The 22,907-nt window shown below is 37.0% G+C and overlaps 1 protein-coding gene across 2 annotated transcripts in view; it reads left to right on the top strand.

The window, feature by feature from the left end:
• Positions 1-22,907, top strand: part of hipk3b (homeodomain interacting protein kinase 3b) — a 118,323-nt gene that overhangs the window by 52,402 nt on the left and 43,014 nt on the right. For both annotated transcript variants that reach the window (XM_081373212.1, XM_081373211.1), the window contains exons 3-7: positions 8,936-9,059; positions 15,551-15,670; positions 16,317-16,403; positions 17,115-17,299; positions 17,411-17,573. In XM_081373212.1, the coding sequence (XP_081229338.1) occupies positions 8,936-9,059; positions 15,551-15,670; positions 16,317-16,403; positions 17,115-17,299; positions 17,411-17,573 (679 nt within the window). The remainder of the gene's footprint in view (positions 1-8,935; positions 9,060-15,550; positions 15,671-16,316; positions 16,404-17,114; positions 17,300-17,410; positions 17,574-22,907) is intronic.

Here is a 22,907-nt window from a genome sequence, read left to right as displayed (position 1 = left end):
TAAAAAAAAGCTGTGTGCAAACTGTGGATCCTTAAGTCAAAAAAACCCCCTCAGTTTCAGAAAATTAAGAACATAAAGTCTTAATGGTTTAATGTCTTAATAGCCGCGTTTCCACTGTCTGGCCAGTGCAAGCCAGGGCTTTAAACGGGCCATGCCGGGCTAATAGCCTCGGGCCAGTAGCACCGGGCCGAAAATCTGCTGCGTTTCCACTGTCAGGCCAGAAGCTCCACAGCGCTTCACTAAAACATGCCCGTAACACGCCTCTCTGGAACAACGTAACACTAACCCATCATTTCACCAACAAATGGAAGTTTTATCAGAAAACTTATCAGAAAGAAATCACTGGAAACAGCGTGATCGCAAATCAAGCATGATAAAAGCGACTGTTTGCTGCCATTTTCATTGTTTACTTGAATATTTAAAGCCCAAAAATTGATGTTTTACCACATATTTACAATAAAAAGTGATACATTGACCATAATGAATTAATTTGTGTAAAAATTGCACGTTAGTCACACAGAAATAAAGTGCTTTACCGGTCTATTTCACAAAAGAAAGAGGACACACTTACTTATTCAGTCGAGGCTGTTTCTGTTTATTTGGTAGTTACAGGACATATTTACATTACATTTAGAAAGAATGATAATTTCTACAAATATGCCACCAAAAATACGACCTGATGAGCTTTAGCACTCTTTCCCAGTAGGCTACAGTTAGCCTATATTTTCATCCAGAGAAACAGAGGAAGCTCCCGAAAAGACAGTTGCTTTATTTTATGATAGTCCAGTAGAAAGAGACGAGACGTAGGCTACTGACAGATAAAATAAAAACAGGATTGTGATAGCCTTTATGATTTGTCTGATTTCGTGTATACTATGGTAATGGTTAGCTTGCATAGTCTTTTGCATCGCGTATAAATATTTCTACCTTTTACGGTGATCAGAATCCATATCTGATCCCAAACAGAAGGCATTCAAACATGAAAGTGAGTTTTGAGGTAAATTATTTTAAAAGTCTTTAATGCTGACAGAAACATCCAAGGCTGCCGTCTCCAGACTCAGGTAAACTCCGCCTCTGTTCTTAACCACTCCTCTAGCCCGAACTGGCCCGCTTTGGCCCAAGGTATTCGACGGGCCAGAAAATCCTGGCCGTTGGCCCCGAGTAAGCCCCGATCAAGCCCCGTGACAGTGGAAACACTACTGGCCCTGGCACGCACTAGCACGCCCTGCTCTGGCCTGACAGTGAAAACGCGGCTAATGAGCATTTTAAGAGGTCTTAAAGGGTGGTAAATATTTTTTTTTGTGCAAACAAAGCACTCATGTTGCTTCATAAAATTGAGGTTAAACCACTGGAGTCACATGGATTACTTAAATGATGTCATTCCTATCGTTCTGGGCCTTGAATGTGTAAGTTGTGTTGGATCTCTAAGGAGGGACAGAAAGCTCTTAGCCTGACGTCGTCATACTCAGATTCTAGTCAGAATATGAGTCTGATACTGCTCCATTGGGCTGTGATTAAGGGGTGTGTTTCAACCAAACCAGGAAGGAAAATGCCTCTGCACTCAATTAGATAGACCTACAACCAATCAGAGCAACGGAGTAAGTGACGTATGTTCTTTTTTCATTCATCTTTACGATCGTCAAATGCCTTGATCGCGGTTCTCCGTTCCTCTTTTCAAATTAATGCGCTATCGATATATTCTATAACAGACGCGATGGCGGAATCTACTCATGATGTTTCATAAACAAAGTTCGGGAGGAGTAAATAATCAATCCAATCAACTTGTCATCAAACAATTAGCCTACCATGTCTACCCTATCAGCATGAGAGGAAGCATATATTTATTCACTCTGTCAACTCGCCTAACATTCCTTGACAGTTTTCAGCATCCCTCCACTCACTCTCGGCTTGTTCTTCCACAGCCTGGAATACGGGGGGGAGTATATTTGGCGTGCTGTCCGAGGAGAGGGCTCTAGGCTCTGTATTCTGCCCGAACCCAGAGCCCTCTCCTCTGACAGCACACCAAATATGCATTTATTCTATCTAACTTATTTGTAAGTGTGAAATCTCAGTTCCTTTAGCGGCAGTCATCTTTGTTGTAAACGAATTCAACCCAAGCGCTCGTTGGTGACGTGGATGATTACGTTACTGTTGATCATCTGTCCATCATCATATAAAGCCCGCCCTGACAATTTGATTGGTCCGAACAGCTTTTGTTCAGGCATAATGAACAAAAGCTTCTGCTTTTGTTGTGGGCGGGGCTAAGTTCGGTTGGCATCCAGGCTAGAAAGCTCTCGGATTTCATTAAAAAATATAGCTGCGAGCAGCGATTACGGGCCCAAGCCGGTGGCACCGCAACCCCGGTGCCTTTAGGGTGGCGGTGCCGCCGGCTTTGGCCCTTTATCGCTGCTCGCAGCTATATATATATATATATATATATATATATATATATATATATATATATATATATATATATATATATATATATATATATATATATATATATATATATATATATATATATATATATATATATATATATATATATACACATATATATACATATATATATATATATATATATATATATATATATATATATATATATATATATATACACACATACATATATATATTTATTTATTTATTCATTCATTCATTCATTTTTTTTTTTATTATTATTATTATTTTTTTATTCAGATTTTATGATACACTCAAAATATTCCACAACAAATCCTTTAAATTTAATGTAAAAGTAAAAATGAAAGTAAGCAGTGTTGGGCTCACGTAACCCTCTCATCAGAATCAAAATGTTTCAACATTTGCGATGTATTTGGATGCTAAACTATTCTTTATTATAGGCTTTGTTCTTCACTCGTGTTCCAATATTGATGGAAAAAATCATCCTCTTCACATGCGCAAAAATTTGCTTGGAAACATCACAGTGGAGCGAGCGGTGCTTACTGTGAATGTACGAATTGTACTACTGACTATTTAGAGCAGTGTAATTTTTATATGTTAGGTTGACTATTTTATTATTATATTTTATTAAGGCTATAATGAACAGGCTGCGATGTCAAGATTGTAATGCTGGAGTGTGTGTGTGTGTGTGTGTGTGTGTGTGTGTGTGTTCATGTTTTTCTATCCCGGTGGGGACTTTAACCTGAATGCACACAGACTCATGGGGACTCGTGTCACAGTGGGGACCTAAATAGAGGTCCCCATGGGTAAACAAGATTATAAATCATACAGAATGAGTTTTTTTGGAAATGTAAAAATGCAGAAAGTTTTATGGGATAGGTAGGTTTAGGGGTAGGGTTAGTGTGAGGAGATAGAATATACAGTTTGTACAGTATAAAAACCATTAAGTCCATGGAGAGTACCCACAAAGATAGTAAACCGTGTGTGTGTGTGTGTGTGTGTGTGTGTGTGTGTGTGTGTGTGTGGCGTGGGCGCGATTGAACAGTAGACACATAAAAACATACTCCATCATTATACAGGACGACATTCAAACTGCAAAGTGTTAACTTATATTTGTGTACAGTTGCAATAAAACCAACATGACATCATGACTTTGCGTATAAATAACACGCCACTTTCAAGTCAAGTGGCGTGTTATTTATACGCATTTTGAGCTTTCCGCGTGTATGTCCACGCGCGTGTATGTGTACGCCGTTAAACGTCCGAGTGATTCCGCGTGTATGTGTACGCCGTTAAATGTCCGAGCGAAACGGAGGAAAATGTATATCTACATCTGGGGAGCAATATTTTTTTTCCTAGGATGGTAGGGGAACACTCATAAATGGTATTAACCCGAGTGATGGGTAGGTTTAGGGACGCGGTTGGGGTAGGTCATATATATTTATATACAGTAATGTAACGTAAATCAACGGCGTTGATAAACACGCTGAAAAACAATTATGCGTGTTGATAACACGCCAAAAATGAAAATGCGAATTGGTGTGTCATACATACGCCATTTCAAAATTGTGCTTTTGTAAAATAATTTCAAGCAATCCACCCCCCGAAAGGCGCTAATTTTAAAATGAAACTAAAATGCTCATGGCTGCACGGGCATTCATAACGGTGCACGTCCACGGCGAGGAACGAGCAGAACAGAGTGAACGTTTTTCAGTTAATTCCTACTTCCATAGGAATTCATTTGAAACGCTCGCTCAACCAATATAAATGTCAGTGCGGACGAACATATTTTACTTTAGTTTTTAAGTTAGCGATTTAAAAGCCCCCAGCGGTGTCACACGTCAGTTAACCGGTGGTAAAATATTCTCACCGTCACATACCTAGTATATTTATATATAGATATAATAGGCCTACCTGATTTTGAACACAAGAGGGCAGTATAGCACTATGTTTGACTTTATTTATGTATTGTTTAGACTAAACAACCATTCTGGCAGTTTTTAAACTTAAAATTCATTCTTAAATTGAAAAAAAAGAATAAAATGTTTAGTTGTGATGTTTGTATACTTTTATATAGAAATAAATGGTATATAATTACATTTTTAGAAAATTTGAGGCTTTTAGTTTTTCCTTTTTGGACATTACTTTAATCCCTCGCCATAGCAAAACCGTTTGAGATATTTATTATCCGTTCACAATTTAGCATATTTAATGTATTTTCATCATGTTGAAAAAGTTTGGTGGGAATAAAATAAATAGTTTAAGAGGAGTGGCTAAAAATTCATAGGCTGATTTTGCAAAAAAATCCACATTCAGACCAAAATACCTGACTTCCTTTTGCTCTGAGCTAATGAATGTAAATTAGAAAGTTGTCCGGCTTGATGAGAACAATATAAAAACATTTTTTTTTTACTGTATTTAAAACTAACCCCCCCACTTTTGTCAAAAGCATGTTGAAAGTGACACACTTCCTGCTGCCAGTTGGTGGCGCTATAACTTTGACTCACAATAGTCACATCCATCTGATCGGCCTCTTACCACGAACACACTGCTGAAGTTTCATCAAGATCAGTTGATGTATGCAGAAGTTATAACACTTCGTGTCTCTCTTTTCTCGCCATAAATTCGTTTCCTCACCACGGCCAAACCGTTCAAGATATCAAAAATCCGTCCGCAATTTAGCATCCTCAATGTCTTTACTTCATGCTGACTGAGTTTGGAGGTGATTGAATGAATTCTCTAGGAGGAGTACATCACATTCCACAGCAAGCGTTTTCCAAACAACCCATAATAGCTGACTTCCTGTTGGGCTGGCGTGAAACTTGTCAGAGGGAAAGTTGTTCGGCCCGACGAAATCTATATGTGTACCGAGTTTCATATTATTTCATGCAAGCGTGTTTGATATATGGACCAAGTTTTCAGACCCTGTTCAAGAGGGCGCTGTTGAGCCCCCCTGCCACGCCCGTTTCTGAAACTTTTCACATGTCTACTGGCTAATAAGTGTTATGTGTCTGTCGAGATTCATCCAATTTCAAGCATGTTAAGAGTCTCAAACGCATCCGAAAAGAATATTAAAACTTGATGCGTTGCCACGGCAACAGTATCTAAGATATCAATAATCCTTTCACAGGTCTACATCTGCCCTGTGTTTACATTATACACATAAAGTTTGAAGCAAATCGGGTAAAATTAAGAGGGTGACTTCAAAGCATTTTGAAAGTGACACACTTCCTGCTGCCAGTTGGTGGCGCTATAACTTTGACTCACAATAGTCACATCCATGTGATCGGCCTCTTACAACGAACACACTGCTGAAGTTTCATCAAGATCAGTTAATGTATGCAGAAGTTATAACACACTTCCTGTGTCCCATTATTCGCCATAAATTCGTTTCCTCGCCACGGCCAAACCGTTTGAGATATCAAAAATCCGTTCGCAAGAATTCATCCTCAATGTCTTGACTTTATTCTCACCGAGTTTGGTGGCGATCGGATGAAATCCCTAGGAGGAGTATTTCACATTCCATTGTATGCGTTTTCCAAACAACGTATAATAACCGACTTCCTGTTGGGCTTTTGTAAAACTTAGAGCACGAAAGTTGTTCGGCCCGATGAGATCTATATGTGTACTGAGTTTCATACTATTACATGCAAGCGTGTTTGATTTATGGACCAAGTTTTCGGACCCCATTCCAGGGGGCGCTGTCGAGCCCCCCTGCCACGCCCCAGTACCAGCTTCAGCCCGGCCCTGATGGCCGCAGGTTCTGTCGTGTGTGCAAAATTTCAAGAGTTTTTGAGCATGTTAAGGGCCCCAAAAGTGGCAAAAAGGCAAAAAAAAAATAATGAAGAAAAAAAAGAAAAAAAAAAAATAATCCTTACGGAAACAATAGGGCCTTCGCCCTTTCAGGGCTTGGGCCCTAATTATCTTTATTTGTGTTCCGAAGATCTTACGGATGTGAAACGACACGGGGGTCAGTAATTAATGGCATAATTTTCATTTTTATATATATATATGTTTTTTTTTTGAAGATACTTTAAAGAATGTTGGTAACCGGACAGTTAACGGCACCCATTGACTTCCATAGTAGGAAAAAATACTATGGAAGACAATGGGTGCTGTCAATTGTCTGGTTACTGACATTCTTCAAAATATCTTATTTTGTGTTCAACAGAAGAAATAAACTCATAGACCTACAGGTTTGGCCAACTATCCCTTTAAATTTGGGGGTGGGAAATGCAACCTAATGTGATTATTAAACTACAAGAAACTATGATTTTATTAAATGAGTGCTGGACAGTAGAAAAAATGTATGGCCCTCAGGTGTACGCATGAACTTAGCATTCATGCCAAAACTGATATTTCGGGCGTAATGTCGGCATGAAATCAAAATTTACCCCATTTACTTTGTTAGTGCACATAACTATACACATAACATAACTGTCTTGTGGTGAACAATTCATCTGTGCAAGTTGATTCACAAAAAAGAAAAAAAAAAAAAACTGTCTTTTGTAATCTTTAATAAAAATTCAAAAATGTACTTCCCCTGTAGTTTCTGGTGTTTCTGATGACGTCAGTTTCACGGCTTGGGTTTTATTGGTGTTAGCATGTTGCTAAGCTAATGTCTTGGTTTTCCTGTAAAGATGCATGCACATTTCATGCCTAAAAATGTTGCCTATGTTGTCAGGTCACTGTTTTTAGACAGACTACTTAAGGACAAACACTTCTATTATTGAAATATAAGCTCTGAGTAACAGTAATCTGTCAGACAGACTTACTGAGGTGAGTGCTGACTGGAGCAGCACCTCGATCTCACATGGAGAGTCCTTAATGCCATTCAATGAGATCACGTGGTGATTCGTTGCTAAGGAGTCACAGGGCTTCCTGTCTCACCATGTCTACATTGTCTGACCTGGTAACCCCACGTGAGACCTATCCTACTACCCTAAACTAACATACCTTACCTTACACACTAACATACATTGCCTTAGCCTTTACAAAAGCAAAATGTTTTTAGATATATAGTTGTGCGTTGTATTTTAATTTAATTACATTTTTTTTAAACAGGCTCTTTGGTGTGCTGGTGACTGAAACGTTGTAGGTTTAAGGTTGATTAATTGAAGACTAATTTCTTATTTATTTAAATACTCATGTTTTGTTTACTCATATTTTTCCTTTATATTGTGCACCTCCAAGATTAATCTTGTAAATTATGCCGTTTTTTACAGTTAATGCGCTAATATCCGTTAACATATTATTTGTAGTTTGAGCTCCTGTCCTGCTGAAGTCAGAGTCTGTGCTGAATAGGTTCATGAACCTCTGTCACTCATCGCATCAGTTTTATGGTCTTGCGCTGTACAAATGGGAAAGAGTGTTCTAAATTTCATGATTGTGTGCCCCTCACATTAAAAATTAAAAATTAAATTGTCCATATGAGTAACCTTTTCCAGGCAGTTCTATGTACTTTTTGTTTCTCTGCCCAGTGCTGTAGAGTACGTTTGTAAAATTAACCAAGTCAGTATACAAAATTACATATAAAATGTAATATACTTTGCAAATGCATGTTAGATCTTATTGTGAATGATGCTTTTTTTTTTTCTTTTTTTTTTTTCTTTTTTTTTACCTCATCGTTTTTAATGAAATTGTCATAACTGTATGTTCAATCACTTTTTAAAGGGGTCATGAACTGCATTTTTTTTAAATGTTTTCTGAGGTGCGCTTAAGTCAGTATGATTTTTACATCAAAAATGGTCATAATTTAGGAATAAAGGGCCATTTTCTACCCTGATTTGAGCCTTCTGATTTGAGCAATTGATTTACCAAAGAATCCTCAGTGAAATGTACCGAACAAACAAATAATGCTCAACTGAGACATTCACATAGTTGAAAATAAAGAACCACTTCCCTAGCATTGGGATCCTTTGGAAGATAATGTTACTTTTAGTCTAGTGATCAATGAAAGCTGTTTTTGGACTAACGAGGAAGTTTTGAGTTCTGAAACTTAGAGGAATTTTTTAGAATACAATGACCTCTTACATGTCAAAAGAAGGAAACTTTGATTTCTCAATTAATGACCATTTTAAACCCTCCATTACTGCCTAAATTTTTTTAGTGCAGCGCCCACATTTCAAAATAATTCCCCTAAATTGCTGCAACTATTTATTTATTTATTTATTTATTTATTTATTTATTTATTTATGGTTGAAAGTGTCTCTTCTCCTTTTTCTGGCCAAAATATTCACATTTGGAAATTGGATTGACTTGCATATCACTGTTGCGATCAAGCAATAATTTATTAACTGAAGTAATAATTAAGACGGGCTTATGGACATTGTAATTGAGATGTTCCAAAACTCATCCAATTGAGAGTTTTTGCAATGGAATTAAATTTAATCAGGAATTCCATACTGATACAGAGGCCTAGATCTCACTATTTGTAGTCTGAGGGTGAAATGAAGGTAGAATTGCTTTTGTGTGTGTGTTTTATGTTGCTCATATTGGTGTTTGTCATCTTCAGGGCTCCTGAGATCATTCTTGGCCTGCCTTTTTGTGAAGCCATAGACATGTGGTCGCTGGGATGTGTGATTGCTGAGCTCTTCTTGGGCTGGCCCCTCTACCCAGGAGCCCTCGAGTTTGACCAGGTAATTTCTCTAAAATGCCTCTTTCTTCCTACATCCACCTTTCTTTCAGCATGTTTCTTCTCCTGTTTAAACAACACTCACTCACTCACTCACTCACTCACTCACTCACTCACTCACTCACTCACTCACTCACTCACTCACTCACTCACTCACTCACTCACTCACTCACTCACTCACTCACTCACTCACTCACTCACTCACTCACTCACTCACTCACTCACTCACTCACTCACTCACTCACTCACTCGCAAGCAAACTGAATGCCTCTTCTTGATCAGGAGTTCTCCATATTTCTCCTCTTGACGTAATCTGTTTAGCACAGAGCCGTGGTATGTGCTGTCAGGCCCAAACAATCTCCAGAAGAATTTTCACGGCCGTTTCTCAGCGTCTGTGTTGGCGTACAAGTGTCAGCATGTGGGTGTTTTTTTGTATGCACTCCTGCTGCTTCTGTCTGAGCGTGTATGGTTTATGATCTGAGAGTTTTCTAGTTTTCGGGCCGCACTCCTCCTGCTGCTGAGCCCCTGAATGTGCCCCGGGGTGAAACTGAGAGGAGGGGACATTACCAAGTCTCTGTGTGTCTGCATATGTGATTGATACACTGAAACAAGCCTAGATTAGAACAGTGTTTCTGGGTAGGGTTTGGAAAGGAGACTCCCAGCAGCTCCTGATTCGGTTTATAGCAGTAGCTGGGGGTTTGATGGGTTTTCCTCCTTCTCTTGGCCGGGCTGTTATCGCAGCTGGGTTATGGATCTCAAGATGCCAAGGGGTGCTACATACCCCTTACTGCCCGTATAACCCTGCATTATGCCTGGGTGTCTTTTTTGGTCTGCTGGGCATAATTCATCTCCATTATCACAACACTCTAGCTTTAACTATGTGAGAAGAATATTTTTTATTTCCTGATGTCAGATTCCTCTGCTCAATATTTCTAGAGCCATTTGGATGCACCCCTTTAATTTACCCTTAATTTTAATTTCCTGATCTCCCAACTGTAGGATGGGGCCTTGTTTATCAGTTTTTGTTTTTTGTTGTTTTTTTTTCTGTACAGAAAGAAATAGTTTCCCTCAAATGAAATGTCCAAACCCCTATGCTATTCTGTGCTTTTTTTTTTTTTTTTTTTGTGGAACAAGATACTGACCAGCTGTCAAGCTCCAAAAGCACCATAAAAGCACCATTCTTGAACTATTTTTATATTCATCACAACTAACTACAACTAACAATTATTTTGATAATTTCTTAATATTTAGGCTGAATCGATTAATTTTTAACTATTATTTCTACGATTAATCTATCAGTTATTTGTTTTGATTTTTCAATATTTTCTCATAAAAATGCTTAATTTTTTTTTTTTTTTTTTTTGACCGTCTGTTTACATGTTCTTTCAATTGTGACCCATATCCGATTCATGTGTTTACACTTGACATACTATCTGAAACATTGCGCATGCTAAAGGGGGTTCTTGCACAGATTTTGCCATTTATATGGCAAAACCCCTTGGGTAGGATTAGGGTTGTGGAGTGCATGTGTATTACACGCCATAATGTGCGTATCATATGCACGCAAAAACTTTTTTTGGCGTAAATGGCACGATAAATAAAATTTGTGCGATAGATACGCACCTTCATGAGATCGTGAGGGGCTTTAACTTGGGTTGCCATACGTCCTCTTTTTCCTCTTTTTTTTTTTTTTTTTTTTTGGACCTAAAAAAATGCGTCCGGCCGGGATTTCTAGATTGCTCCAAAATGTCCGGGATTCGGCTTTTGCTTTCTACAGTCACCATTCATTGTTTACATGCACACCTTTTGTTTCAATCGGACTGAATTCATTTAGATTGATGAATCTGAATGTACTGTTTACATGAACGATAAACAAGTGATCGGGTTGATGTGCGTTATTGCAATGCTTTAGGTCCCGTGGAGACGTAGCCTAATGCAATAGAAAATCCGATCTGCTTGTTTACATGACAGTTGCATTGACACATATCTGATTTATATCTGATTTATTTCCACATATGAATGAGGCCTGAAACCAATCTCGAAATATACGAATGCATGCGTTTTTTTCCTGTTTACACGGTCATAGAACACATCCGATCTGTCACATATGAGCAAAAAATCAGAATTGGGTCACATTTCACTGACAGTGTAAAACAAGGCCTAAGACTCTCTTCTCTGATCCTCAGATACATAAAACATTAGCCTTTACATTGTGTTTTTTGAACAAAGAAAGCACTGTACATATTCAAACAACCAGTTCTTTATTTACATTTGCACTGCAAAGAAGCAGAGACCATTTCAGAAATGTGTGCGGTACTTAATTCTAAAAGGACACGGGTGGAGCTACTGTTTGAGGTTTTGCCGACAGTTTCAGGATCCATCCACTAGATCAGTGGTTCCCAACCTGGGGTCGGCAACCCATATACTTTGAGGAAAAATATGGATACGAAAACTTTTTTTATAGGTAGGCCTATAGTTTCTAGGAATGCTCCAAATGATCGGCCGCTGATCTGAACCAGTTGATTATTTCCTTTGATTCCATACATGGTCTCTCAGCTTGCCGATCACATAAACCGATCACATTTTTACGACACAAAAGTAAATAATTTACAAAACTTTTGCTTATATGTGAACATTCTGCCCATACAGGCTATTTTGAACAAATGTGCATAAATAGGCTAGGCCTATATACTGATGCTTAGAGGTCTCCATAAATTAAAAGAACATATAGCCAAATGAGCCTATATTGTCATATAATATTATCTCAGGGCAGGGATATTCACTCTGTATTTAAATGCGGTTGTCTCTCCTGAAACTCGTGGACGTTGGTCCTCTTAGCAGCATGAAACATACAACTTTTATTCAAATTGAGAATAGATACAGAAAGCAAACAAAGAGTGCTCCTTTTTTAATTAGGATATTTCTTTAATTTTTTAACAATAATCAATCCAGATTGAGAACATGAAAACACATCAATACAACATCCCCACCCACCCAACTTAACCCCACGGTCTCTTTACAATGGGGTACATATTGATTGAAAAATTAACTGAAACCCAAAACGCCACAGCCCACAGGAATCATAAAACCTGAATTTCAGCAAGAAAAAAAAAGTATCTTTTTAATGACTGAAGCTGCCAATCACTTCAGTTGCAGCGTGCAGATGCTGCTGTGCTCAACTCTTCAAATTGTGCTGTAATTAGAAACATTTGACTGTCTTCAGACTACAGAACATGAACACAAATAAGCAAGGGCCAGTTTGAAAGCAGCTGCCTATCAATGGGTACCCAATTGAGTCGAAATAGTCTCTTGGCTATTCTACCCACAGTCTGCCCGTACCTATTGATTCCTGACCCTCTCCCGCACCACAAATGAAAGCATAAATATATTATTCCACCAAATATTAGCGGTTTATCCGGTGTGTACCCGCCCGCATGCAGGACTGAATGAATGAAATCAGCCAAAAAAAAAAAAGTTAGCTAGATACTTGACATTTGACACTGACACTATCGACCCCTTGAGTACTGAGGTTTGTTACTGCCAAAGGATAGCAATGCAAGAGCACATTAAGTATGTTTAACAGGACGTCGCTACATCGCCTCTGAACAATTATATGTCTGGGGTGTCACCTAACTGCCTAAGGTGTGATTCCAGTCTAGGGACTAAAATGGCTTGTGGGGTCACACTCCTAATACACGCACCTCCTTCACTGGGGTGTTCAATTTAATCTCGCACAGCAAATGATATTTATAGCATAAATGAACGCCCACTTACGGCACCAATCGTAGGGCCTCATCTCGCTGGCATGTGGAGCCTTTCGTTTGACACTGCCACTGTGTTATAGCAAGTGGCTATTAGACCTCTTGAAAGTAGAAGAAATGCAGGTTAGCAGACTGTGGCCCTGGGTGCAGGTTTGGACATGTAGGCATATTCTTCTAGTACTGAAGTGATACATCCCTGTTTGAAAATAAAGTTGTTACTCTTGGAGGCTGAAACACCCAGAACACACACAGGGTGCGGAATTACTGTAGCACTCACCAAGTGCCAAATGTGTGTAAAAATAAAACTGACTTACTAGCCAGTTGGCTGATGAAATCCTTTTTTTAAAGTGAATTAAAATGGTATGCATGATTTAAATGCCAATGAAAGAATAACAATAATAATCTAACTGGAGGGTTGGGAATTTCTTATTATAATAACTTTTACCGTAATTGAAAGGTTGCCATTAGAAATGTAGCTAGGAAGCCAAAGGTTACAGCTTTTATTGCTTTTACTCCTGTGTTAGAGTTTTGCCACACATAGACAGACAGACAGACAGCATTGACAAAACCTGATGATCATGCTATCTAGCATTTGTTTATTTGAGAATGTTCCAAAGAGCACCCTGTGCTTCAATGGAAGGTTTGGCAATGGAAACAAAATCTGACCTTTTGTCAACGTTCATTCGTCAACTAGGGTCAATGTCACAAATCAGACTGACCTAAAAAATACTGCTGAATCTTAAATTATTCTTTTTTTAATTTTACATTATTATATATTTCTGATAGTTATTTATAATAGATATGCCACTTTTTCTATGTAAAAAGTGTCACGTTTCTGTTTTTTGAAGAACTTTTGTAGGAAGATTGCACTTTTTTTTAATCATTTTTGTTTTTTAATTTATTTTGGAACCTTTAAGTACATATGATTTTTAAATGATTTTGTGTGTGTTCATTGAGTAAAAAGCAGTCAAGTAGTCATTATTTCTTTATTAGTATTCACATAAAAAAAAAATGAGCGAATGCAAAAATATTGATGTATCAAGTATCACCAAAATTTGGAAAAATATAGAGATATAATTTTACATCTCTATATATTTTTACTTGTATCACCCACCCCTACAATAGCATAAAAAGGAGCCAGTTGAGGTAGCTCAGCCATCTGGTCAGGGTGCCGCTCAAGCTCCTTCCGGTTGTTCTGTCTAATTGGGAAGTGACCCAGGACACACTGGAAGGACCTTAATCTCCCAGTTGGTCCGGGAATGCCTTGGGAACCCCCAGGAGGAGTTGGAGGAAGTTGTTGGGGAAAAGGACATGTGGGCACATCTACTTAGCCTGCTGCCACAGCGAACAGGTCCCAGATAAGCGGCTGGAGAATGAATGGATGGATGGATTACTGGAAGTCAGCTGTGCTGAAGCTGGAAACCACTTATAACCCAAACCACTGAAAGATATTACCACGACAGGAATTTCTTTATTCATCATTATGGACTGCTATGCTATGTGGTGTGTAATTAGATGTGTATGATGAGGGATGAGGGGGGAGTTACAGAATTTAGTCAGAGGGAGTTAGTAAATAGTTACAGAATTTTCATTGGCTAAACTACACTTTTAAGTGTGAGGTTTCACTCTAAAGGGAGTGACCGAATCATCTTCAAAGTAGTGATGTCACCTTGTGACGCCTGTGTCTGGGCCAAATTTTTTTTCGCATGAATGAACACTCCACAAAGACTACAGCCAACAGCCAAATAGCACAAATATTCTGCGCCTGTGTGAGGGAAAAGTGGTAGTAGTAGTTTACATTCTTCACTCCAAAAAGTAAAACCAAAACTACGACTACTGAAACAAAGCAGCGCTTGCTTACCATTTTGAATGTGAATCATGTTGGACTTCACTTTCTTCATTCCATACATGACGGAAATATTCGCGTATTAGAATGCTCAGGTAACATGAAGATGTTAAATTTGTTTGTCTGTGTGTGCCCTTTTGACTTAATCATTTGCTTGTTTTCATCATTTTCGTTTTTTTCTTGTCCACTGGTTTGTTTAGCTGAACTGTTCAATTGGACAAAAAGCCTACACCGTGGTCTGACAAGTCCCAATGGTACAGAACACAACACAAAAACTGAGCTGACAGACACTCGACATTGACCGACGGCTGACCATCGTCTTTGTGTGTCACTGCCTTAAAACTGATTTGGTGCAAATGTTCTCAACTTTTATTGTGTTGACTTACTTTCAATCAGTTCATCCTTCTCTGAAGTTTTCCAGCATGACGGGCTGTTTAGAACTAAGAAATATATATATATATATATTTTTTTTTTTTGCCAAATTATCACAAACATGTTGGCCGGGGTTGAGAGGTTAAAGGGTCATGTAATCTGATTTTAAGATGTACCACTGAAGCACTTGCACCTCTGAAAGTCCCCATGTGACACTGAGCATCTAATAGGCCTTTCTCTCGCACCACAGTGCCGTTGACGTAAGAACACACACAAAACCGCAACACACACCCTCCTATAGGTTTCACACAAGCATGACTCCATAAATCCACCCATTTCTGTGTGTTTCTCAAAACACGTGCTGCTTCAGATGCCTAGAAACAGCATGTGATCTCAATAACACGTTCAGTACGGTCTTTTGTTGACGTATCCATTTACATTGGACAGTGTTAAAACATAAACAATGAATGAGTTCAACTAGCTCGGTTTCACTCTTTCCCATCTGTCTCCCCTCAGATTCGCTACATTTCTCAGACACAGGGTCTGCCAGGAGAGCATCTGTTAAATGTGGGGACGAAGACGTCTCGCTTCTTTTGCCGGGAGTCGGACTCACCGTATGCTGGCTGGAGACTTAAAGTGAGACCAAGAACAATGACACACACACACACACACACACACACACACACACACACACACACACACACACACACACACACACACACACACACACACACACACACACACACACACACCAGAACACCTGTATCATGTTCATGATGTAAGCATGTTGAAGAGATAACATTAATTTCAATTCACACTTCCAATATGTGATCTAATATTCAGTGGGGCTAGAATTTATTTTATCTATCAGGATTTTATTGGATTGTGAAAACTTGTCTGTTACATTGATGGTTAATATTATTTTTACCCACCCATGTTTCAGAGACTATGACCAGAAAGTATGGAATGGAAGTATTTTTTTGGACTGAATTCAATTTAGGATCATAAAAATCACCATGCAATAATAAATCTTAATAGTCATAACAATAGTTTATTTATATATTATTATTATTATTATTATATATTTTTTTTATTTTATTGTGGGGTTATGTGCTGAACATTTCTTCTTGAAATTCATCCATTATTGCATTTTAATGAAAGACTATGTTAACAAATATTTGTGTGCACAATAATGAATAATGCATTATAAGTCCAGGGACATGTATCACAGTAAAGAGGGTCTATTTGATTTTGTGTCATCTTTAATATACATTTGTTTCAGTCCACAGAAGAGCACGAGACTGAGACGGGGCTGAAATCAAAAGAAGCCAGGAAGTACATCTTCAGCTGTTTGGATGATATAGCGCATGTACGTATCTTTGGATCAGGATCAAAACACAGAAAATCCCGCTTTTACCACATCAGTCTTCAGAATCAATCACAATTTATTCTCTCCCAGTGGAAAATCCCTGCAAGGAGAGCTGCGGTTACTTTACAAATGTGAATAGAAATCTCATTTTGTGCTGTGCGAGTTAGTGTAACATGAACAAATCACGTCTATTTCCCAGCAGGCACCTTTCAATTCACTAATGACAGCAAATGTGTGTCAATCCTCTATTATATCTAGTATTTGATTTAAGTTATGATGATCACTGGAACACTATTGGCAATATTTGTTTGGGGTCAACAAAATTTTCTTTTCTCTTATGCTCACTAAGGCTGCAAAAATAGAGTACAAAGAATTTGAGTAATATTGTGAAAACTTTTATACTTTTAATTTATTCCTGTGATAGCAAAGCTGAAATTTTAACAGCCATTACTCCAGTGTCACATGATCCTTCAGAAAGCATTCTAATATGCTGATTTAGTGCTCAAGAAACATTTCTTATTATTATCAAATGTGATACATTTCTTGAATAGAAAGCTCAAAAGAACAGCATTTATTTGCAGTAGAAATTATTGTAACATATATGTCTTTACTGACACTTGTGTTCAATTTAATGTGCACTATTATGCAGGCCTCAATAAGAGTAACCTAAGTGAGTAACTCTTTGTTGTTTTGTGTATTTTTTTTTCCCAGGTGAATCTAGTGATGAATCTGGAAGGCTGTGATTTGTTGGCAGAGAAGGTTGATCGTGCAGAGTTTGTGGGTTTGCTGAAGAAGATGTTGTTGATAGATGCTGAGGAAAGAATTGCCCCGAGTGACGCCCTTAGCCATCCCTTTGTTACCATGCAGCACATACTAGACTTCCCCCACAGCAACCAGTGAGCGGCTTTTCATTTCTCAATCTTGTTTGTGATTCATTCCTTCTGACTTTTTCATAAAAAACACTTTGACAAAACTGAGGTTTTGTGTTCTGAATTATCTCTTTACAGTGTCAAATCCTGTTTTCACATCATGGACGTGTGCTGCTCACGACCAGGCAGTTATGAGTCCCTCAGCCGGACCAAGGCTCAGTTTGTCAGGACTGTCCCGAGCACTGGTGCAGCCCCCAACCTTACCCTGCCCTTCTGCAAAGTGACTGGCATTCACACTCAGGTACTGAAAGCATCGCCGTTACAATGCTGCTAGAAAGTTTGTGAACCCCTAAGAATGTGTTTGTTTTTTGTTGTTGTTGTTTATATCAAGCTCATATCAGCTCATATTTCTGTTCAGAAATCTCTTTTGAAAATTGCATGGCATTTGCTTTTAATGTTTACTTCGTCCAATTCCCGCTTTGTTCCCTAGCAACCTTATAAAATAGTTTTTTGTGATGCTATCTTTAACACTTTTCATGTGGAGGTCAAAGCTTTGCATGACGCATGTGCTGAAGGCCACGTGAAGGCCGCAAAGTTTTGCATTCCTCTAGCTACAACAGTCCATGAACTGTTGAATTGAATATATTTAGTGTAGAGCTATCATGATGTCATGTTTTCACTACACGATTATTGTGGCCAAAAGAATTCATGATAATGATATTATCATATCTAAAGAAATTGCTGTAGACAAAGAACAAAAAATATCAGTCAAATGTAAAGAGAGAGAGAGAGAGATACCATAAGCATACAAAAAGCATACTGTTGATTGACTAACACCCCATCTTCAGAGTCCCACTCTGGCTAACAATTTTTTTTCAGCAGCGGATAGTGTCTTGCTTTCGTTCATCATCTTTGACATAACTTTGTGAGGCAGTAGTAGCTACACACAAGGTTTTGACTATTGGCATTAATCCAAACAGTTTAGTTTAAATGTGCATTACATGTATTCCAAAAAAAAACTTCAATGCATGTGCAGTAATCGTGTTCAGAACTGGAGAAAGTCAGCGCAATAAAAGCACCACTTTTTGCACTTTATCGACAAAGTAAATGTGTGTAAAAAAAAAAAATTGCGACATTTGCTATATTCAGACTGTTTCTATCCAATTGGCCTTTTACCAATAAAATCGTGCATACTGACGTCATCCCTAAAAAAAATCAGTCGCATAAGTTTTGTTCTATCGCTAAAAAATCTGCCCTCAATATTTACCGTATATTGCAAATTATATTGTATCTGTCACATCCCGAATATTTGTAAAATGCAGAGAGTAATGAGCCGATTGAAATTCAACAGTTTTACTGCTTAATGTTTTCATGAATAATAGGCCTATCACTAAATTAGGAAATATTAGGAAATCAGAAGATCACTGCGAAGTGGGACAGCTACGAAGCACGAAGCCCATGGGTTTGGACACAGGGCAGCTCATCAAATATTAGGATCCATAAAAAAGATTGGTACAGTGAAATGTTTGGTTAAATAGCAACAATCTTTAACATATGCAATCTTGAACATGCAGTCAAGCCAGAAGCCAGTTGTGTCTTTACGTGGTAGAGAACGCATACTAACCAAAAAAAAAAAACATCAAAACAGTTGTTGTTTTCTCAGAGACAGATGCAGCTGTAACCTAAACATTTTATTTGTGTAGGCCTATATTTAACTTTTTCAAATGGTCTATAGCTGCTGTCATAACAATTCTAAAATTAGTTTTGAGCTTTTTGCACTCTACCCACTTTATTTTCCTAATTTGTTTGAGATAAAATTATATTAATTACATTAATACATTGTATTTATACAATTATTTTATAATTTTAAGTTTATTTTAAGTGACATGTTTGATTTTTCATTTGTCAAGTAGCCAGCTTCTGCCCATGAAATTGTGATTTTTTTTTTTATGACATTTATTCAGATACAGAAGTAATATGATGTGTATTTTACCTTTCTTTTTGTTAACATTGGAAACTCCAACAGCCTTCCTTCATTTGACAGACGCCCAATTTTAATTTTTGACGAGCTGCAGAGATTTTCAAGGCGCTATATTTTCCTCATCCATTTTCAAAACAAAAATTAATTAGGTTATAAATTATTAAATTGGATATATAAAATTATTTTTATTAGCAAGTTTCATGTTTCTTTTTTTTTATTGTACTTTGTTATAAAAACTATTTAGATCAATACTTGATCATCATATTCAGAAACGGGTGCAGTTGTATTATTTTTCTGATAAACTTTTATTAGATTGTAGACCGAAAAGAATGCTTGGTAATATCATTTTTAAAATGGGAGCAACAACTGCCTATTCCGAATTTATACACACAAAAAAAAAAATACTATATATATATATATAGTTGCAATTAGCTATCACAACTTAAAAATTAGCGTCAGAATAACTTTAACTTAAGATAATTGAAATATCCAAGTTGTCGCATAATACAACTTCACTTTAAGTTGACTAAACTTAAAATGTTATGGTAGCATGAACACTTTAAGATGAAACAATAGTGGTTACACTTTATTTTATTTAAGGTGACATAAGCCATATTCGGACAATAATTGTTTCTCATGGGGACGTAAGGTGTTATCAACATTTACAAGGCTTGTCTGTGATTTTATTGCTGTCTGTATCCAGAATGTCAGTGTTTTTCTCCCACCACCCGCGTAAAAATCCCCAGCTGAAATCCCTGCTGTTTTTTTGACGAAAACCAAGTTCATGTGGTAATTTAATTGCCGTCCGAATCTACATCTGAGTTTACAAGAGAGTTTACATTTTTTGACCACTGCAGAGCACCGTATGATAACTGTTGCGCTTCACTGTAATTTGCATGCATTTTAAAGATGTACAGTTTTATCACTAAAATGCTAAACATTTGAAATGGGCCGTTATTGTGGCAGCAATATATACAATACAGTTTTAAAATATGTATTAGATATATACTGTACAATTACATGCATTAAAAATACAAACCAAGCAGCTTTGTTTACCTCATGTAAAGAGGCTGCATCAACTTATTTCTGCAAATTTAGTTATTTTTAAAATGACATCCATCATTTAGATAAAATGCAAGACAGAAAAACATTTCAAATATAGTGTTTAAATAATTAAATAATAAATAGGACATTATTTTCCTGTTATTAAATCAATACAAATTTATTCGTATTATTCCAAGCATTTTATTTACAGCAGACAATCATGTGACTGACCACGTGAGCAGCGAGTTCCCGGGTTCATAGGATCACAAAACTCGCTCCTCCAACGTGAATAAATCGCCATCCGAATGCATGAGTTTGGTCACTGAGGTGCCATGCAAATGTATTTTTAAAGACGTCCACATAAGAAACAATTCCCGTCTGAATAGGGCTAAAGTCACATTGTACTTAGTCAGAAAAGTACTGGGTAATATTAATTAACTACATTACTATAGATTTACAGGTTACACTTTATTTTAAGGTGTCATTTTAACAGTGTAATTATATATTGAAGTACTGAGTAATATTTAGTAACTACATGTATTTACTATAGGGTTAGTTGCATGTAATTATGCATAATTTACTGTCATTACTATGGTAAGTACATGTAACATGTAACAAGGACACTTAGGGTTTGAGTTAGGGTCAGTTACCTGTTATTATGCATAATTTACTGTTATTACTATAGTAAGTACATGTAGTAACGTGTTACTACGTCACCTTAAATGAAAGTGTTTCCACTTTTTTTTTAGTGTGTAGAATGCAATTTGACTTTTTCATCTTCAGAACGAAACAAAAAAAAACCCCATCAATTTAATAAAAAAAAACATTAGACAAAATTACAAAAATTAGGATGAATGATGTTTGAGCGGTAACGTGTCTTATTTTTACCAATAGTAATAAAATCATTTAATATAGCCTACAATTTAATAATATGAAAGCTGTATCAGTAAACATTTTGATGCTCTAAACTGTTTTTCGTGACTTTTGCATTGATTACATATCTAAAAAGTATGTTTGCCTGCAAAAATGTATTAAATTTGCAGTCATACATACATCAATTTGATTATACATTATTTGGGTGAACATAAAAATAGCTACTGTGTTGTCGTCTTTTTTTTATTTTTTTTATTTTATGCCATGCGGCAACCAGAGTTAAGGTGCGATTCCGCCACCTTTTATGTAGGAGTGTCAACCAGATAGTTATAGTATATGTAGTATTTATTTATTTAAAATGGTATACCTTATTAAATGCCTGATTATACTCTTCCTTAGTAACTTATTGCTACATCTGATAGAAAGTAATGCATTAGTTACTTTTTCTCACAGTTAGTTGGCTTTTTCTAATATATGTTTGATCTCACAGAAAAAAAACATCCGAAAACACAGCTGGAAAGGAAGACAGTACATCTCATAGTCCAAACGCAAAAGTATGTTTTTTTTTTTTAATAAAATATAGAATAAATATAGTTAATGTGTAATACATGTAAATGTAAATCTAGTGTTTCGCAGGAGCAAAGCTTGCTTTAAATAAAAAAAAATGCACTGAGATTATTTTATTTTTTATTTTATTTTTATCTGTATGATTGCTAGTATGGTTTGCACACAGTTTCATTTTCATGTGCTGGATCATTTGCCCGACAGATACAATATTACATCATCTATCCTTTAGTTTCTTCCTTTTGCTCTGTCTTGCACTCCTGTCACTTTGTTCCTTCATTGTGACTTCTGTTTCTTGCCTTTTATGTTTTTTTAACATGTGGAGAGTCACGTTGACTCATTCCGGATGACATGATCCATTCAGCGCAGGTGATGACAGGCTGTCAAAACAGGACTGTCACAGCACACACGCTGCCTCACTACAGTCATAGCAAGCCTCAATGGCCACGTACACACTGTAAATTTCAGGAGTGACAACCGCATTTAAATGCAGGAGTGGGTCCCTTAAATTATCGTTCCATATGTGTACAGAACACGACTCGCTCCCAAAACTGCGATGATTGACACCGTTCTGGCATCTCACGTATTTGGTATCTACTATTCTGACCAAAGAAATATTACAGTGACAAGAGACTCATTTTGTTCAGCAATTTTAACTAAAGCAAGGTCGACAGAGGCATCGTGTTTTGTTTATGCTTAAAGGCACAGTATGTAATTTTCACTGTTAGAGGTTGCATATTCAAAACAATAACAAAGGCATAGCTTGACTGTGTGATGGAGTATGGAATGATGGGAGTTGTCATATTTACTGATGGAAAGCAATCCAACAGGACTCAAATTATGTTCATGCATGAGATAATGAAATAGTTTTATAACCGTTACGTTTGATCACATGATTTTATTTAATTCTAATTAATTAGCCGCAAGTAACTTAATGTTTAATTCTAAATTACTTTTTAATTAAATTAATTCCTTAAATTATTGTGTAGCAGCATCCACTAGGAGTGGGCAATATGACCAAAAACTTATTTCAAGATATGAGGGGGCAATATGACCAAAAACTTATTTCAAGATATGAGGAATTTTATTTCTTGATAACTATATATATCATATGGTTATTTTATATTAGTTATAAAAAAGAAGCAAATTACAAAGAATAGGACAAATATGATC

This window comes from Scardinius erythrophthalmus, assembly GCF_964197995.2.
Source record: "Scardinius erythrophthalmus genome assembly, chromosome: 8".
Taxonomy (NCBI): Eukaryota; Metazoa; Chordata; class Actinopteri; order Cypriniformes; family Leuciscidae; genus Scardinius; species Scardinius erythrophthalmus.
This window is presented reverse-complemented; position numbering and strand designations above follow the sequence as displayed.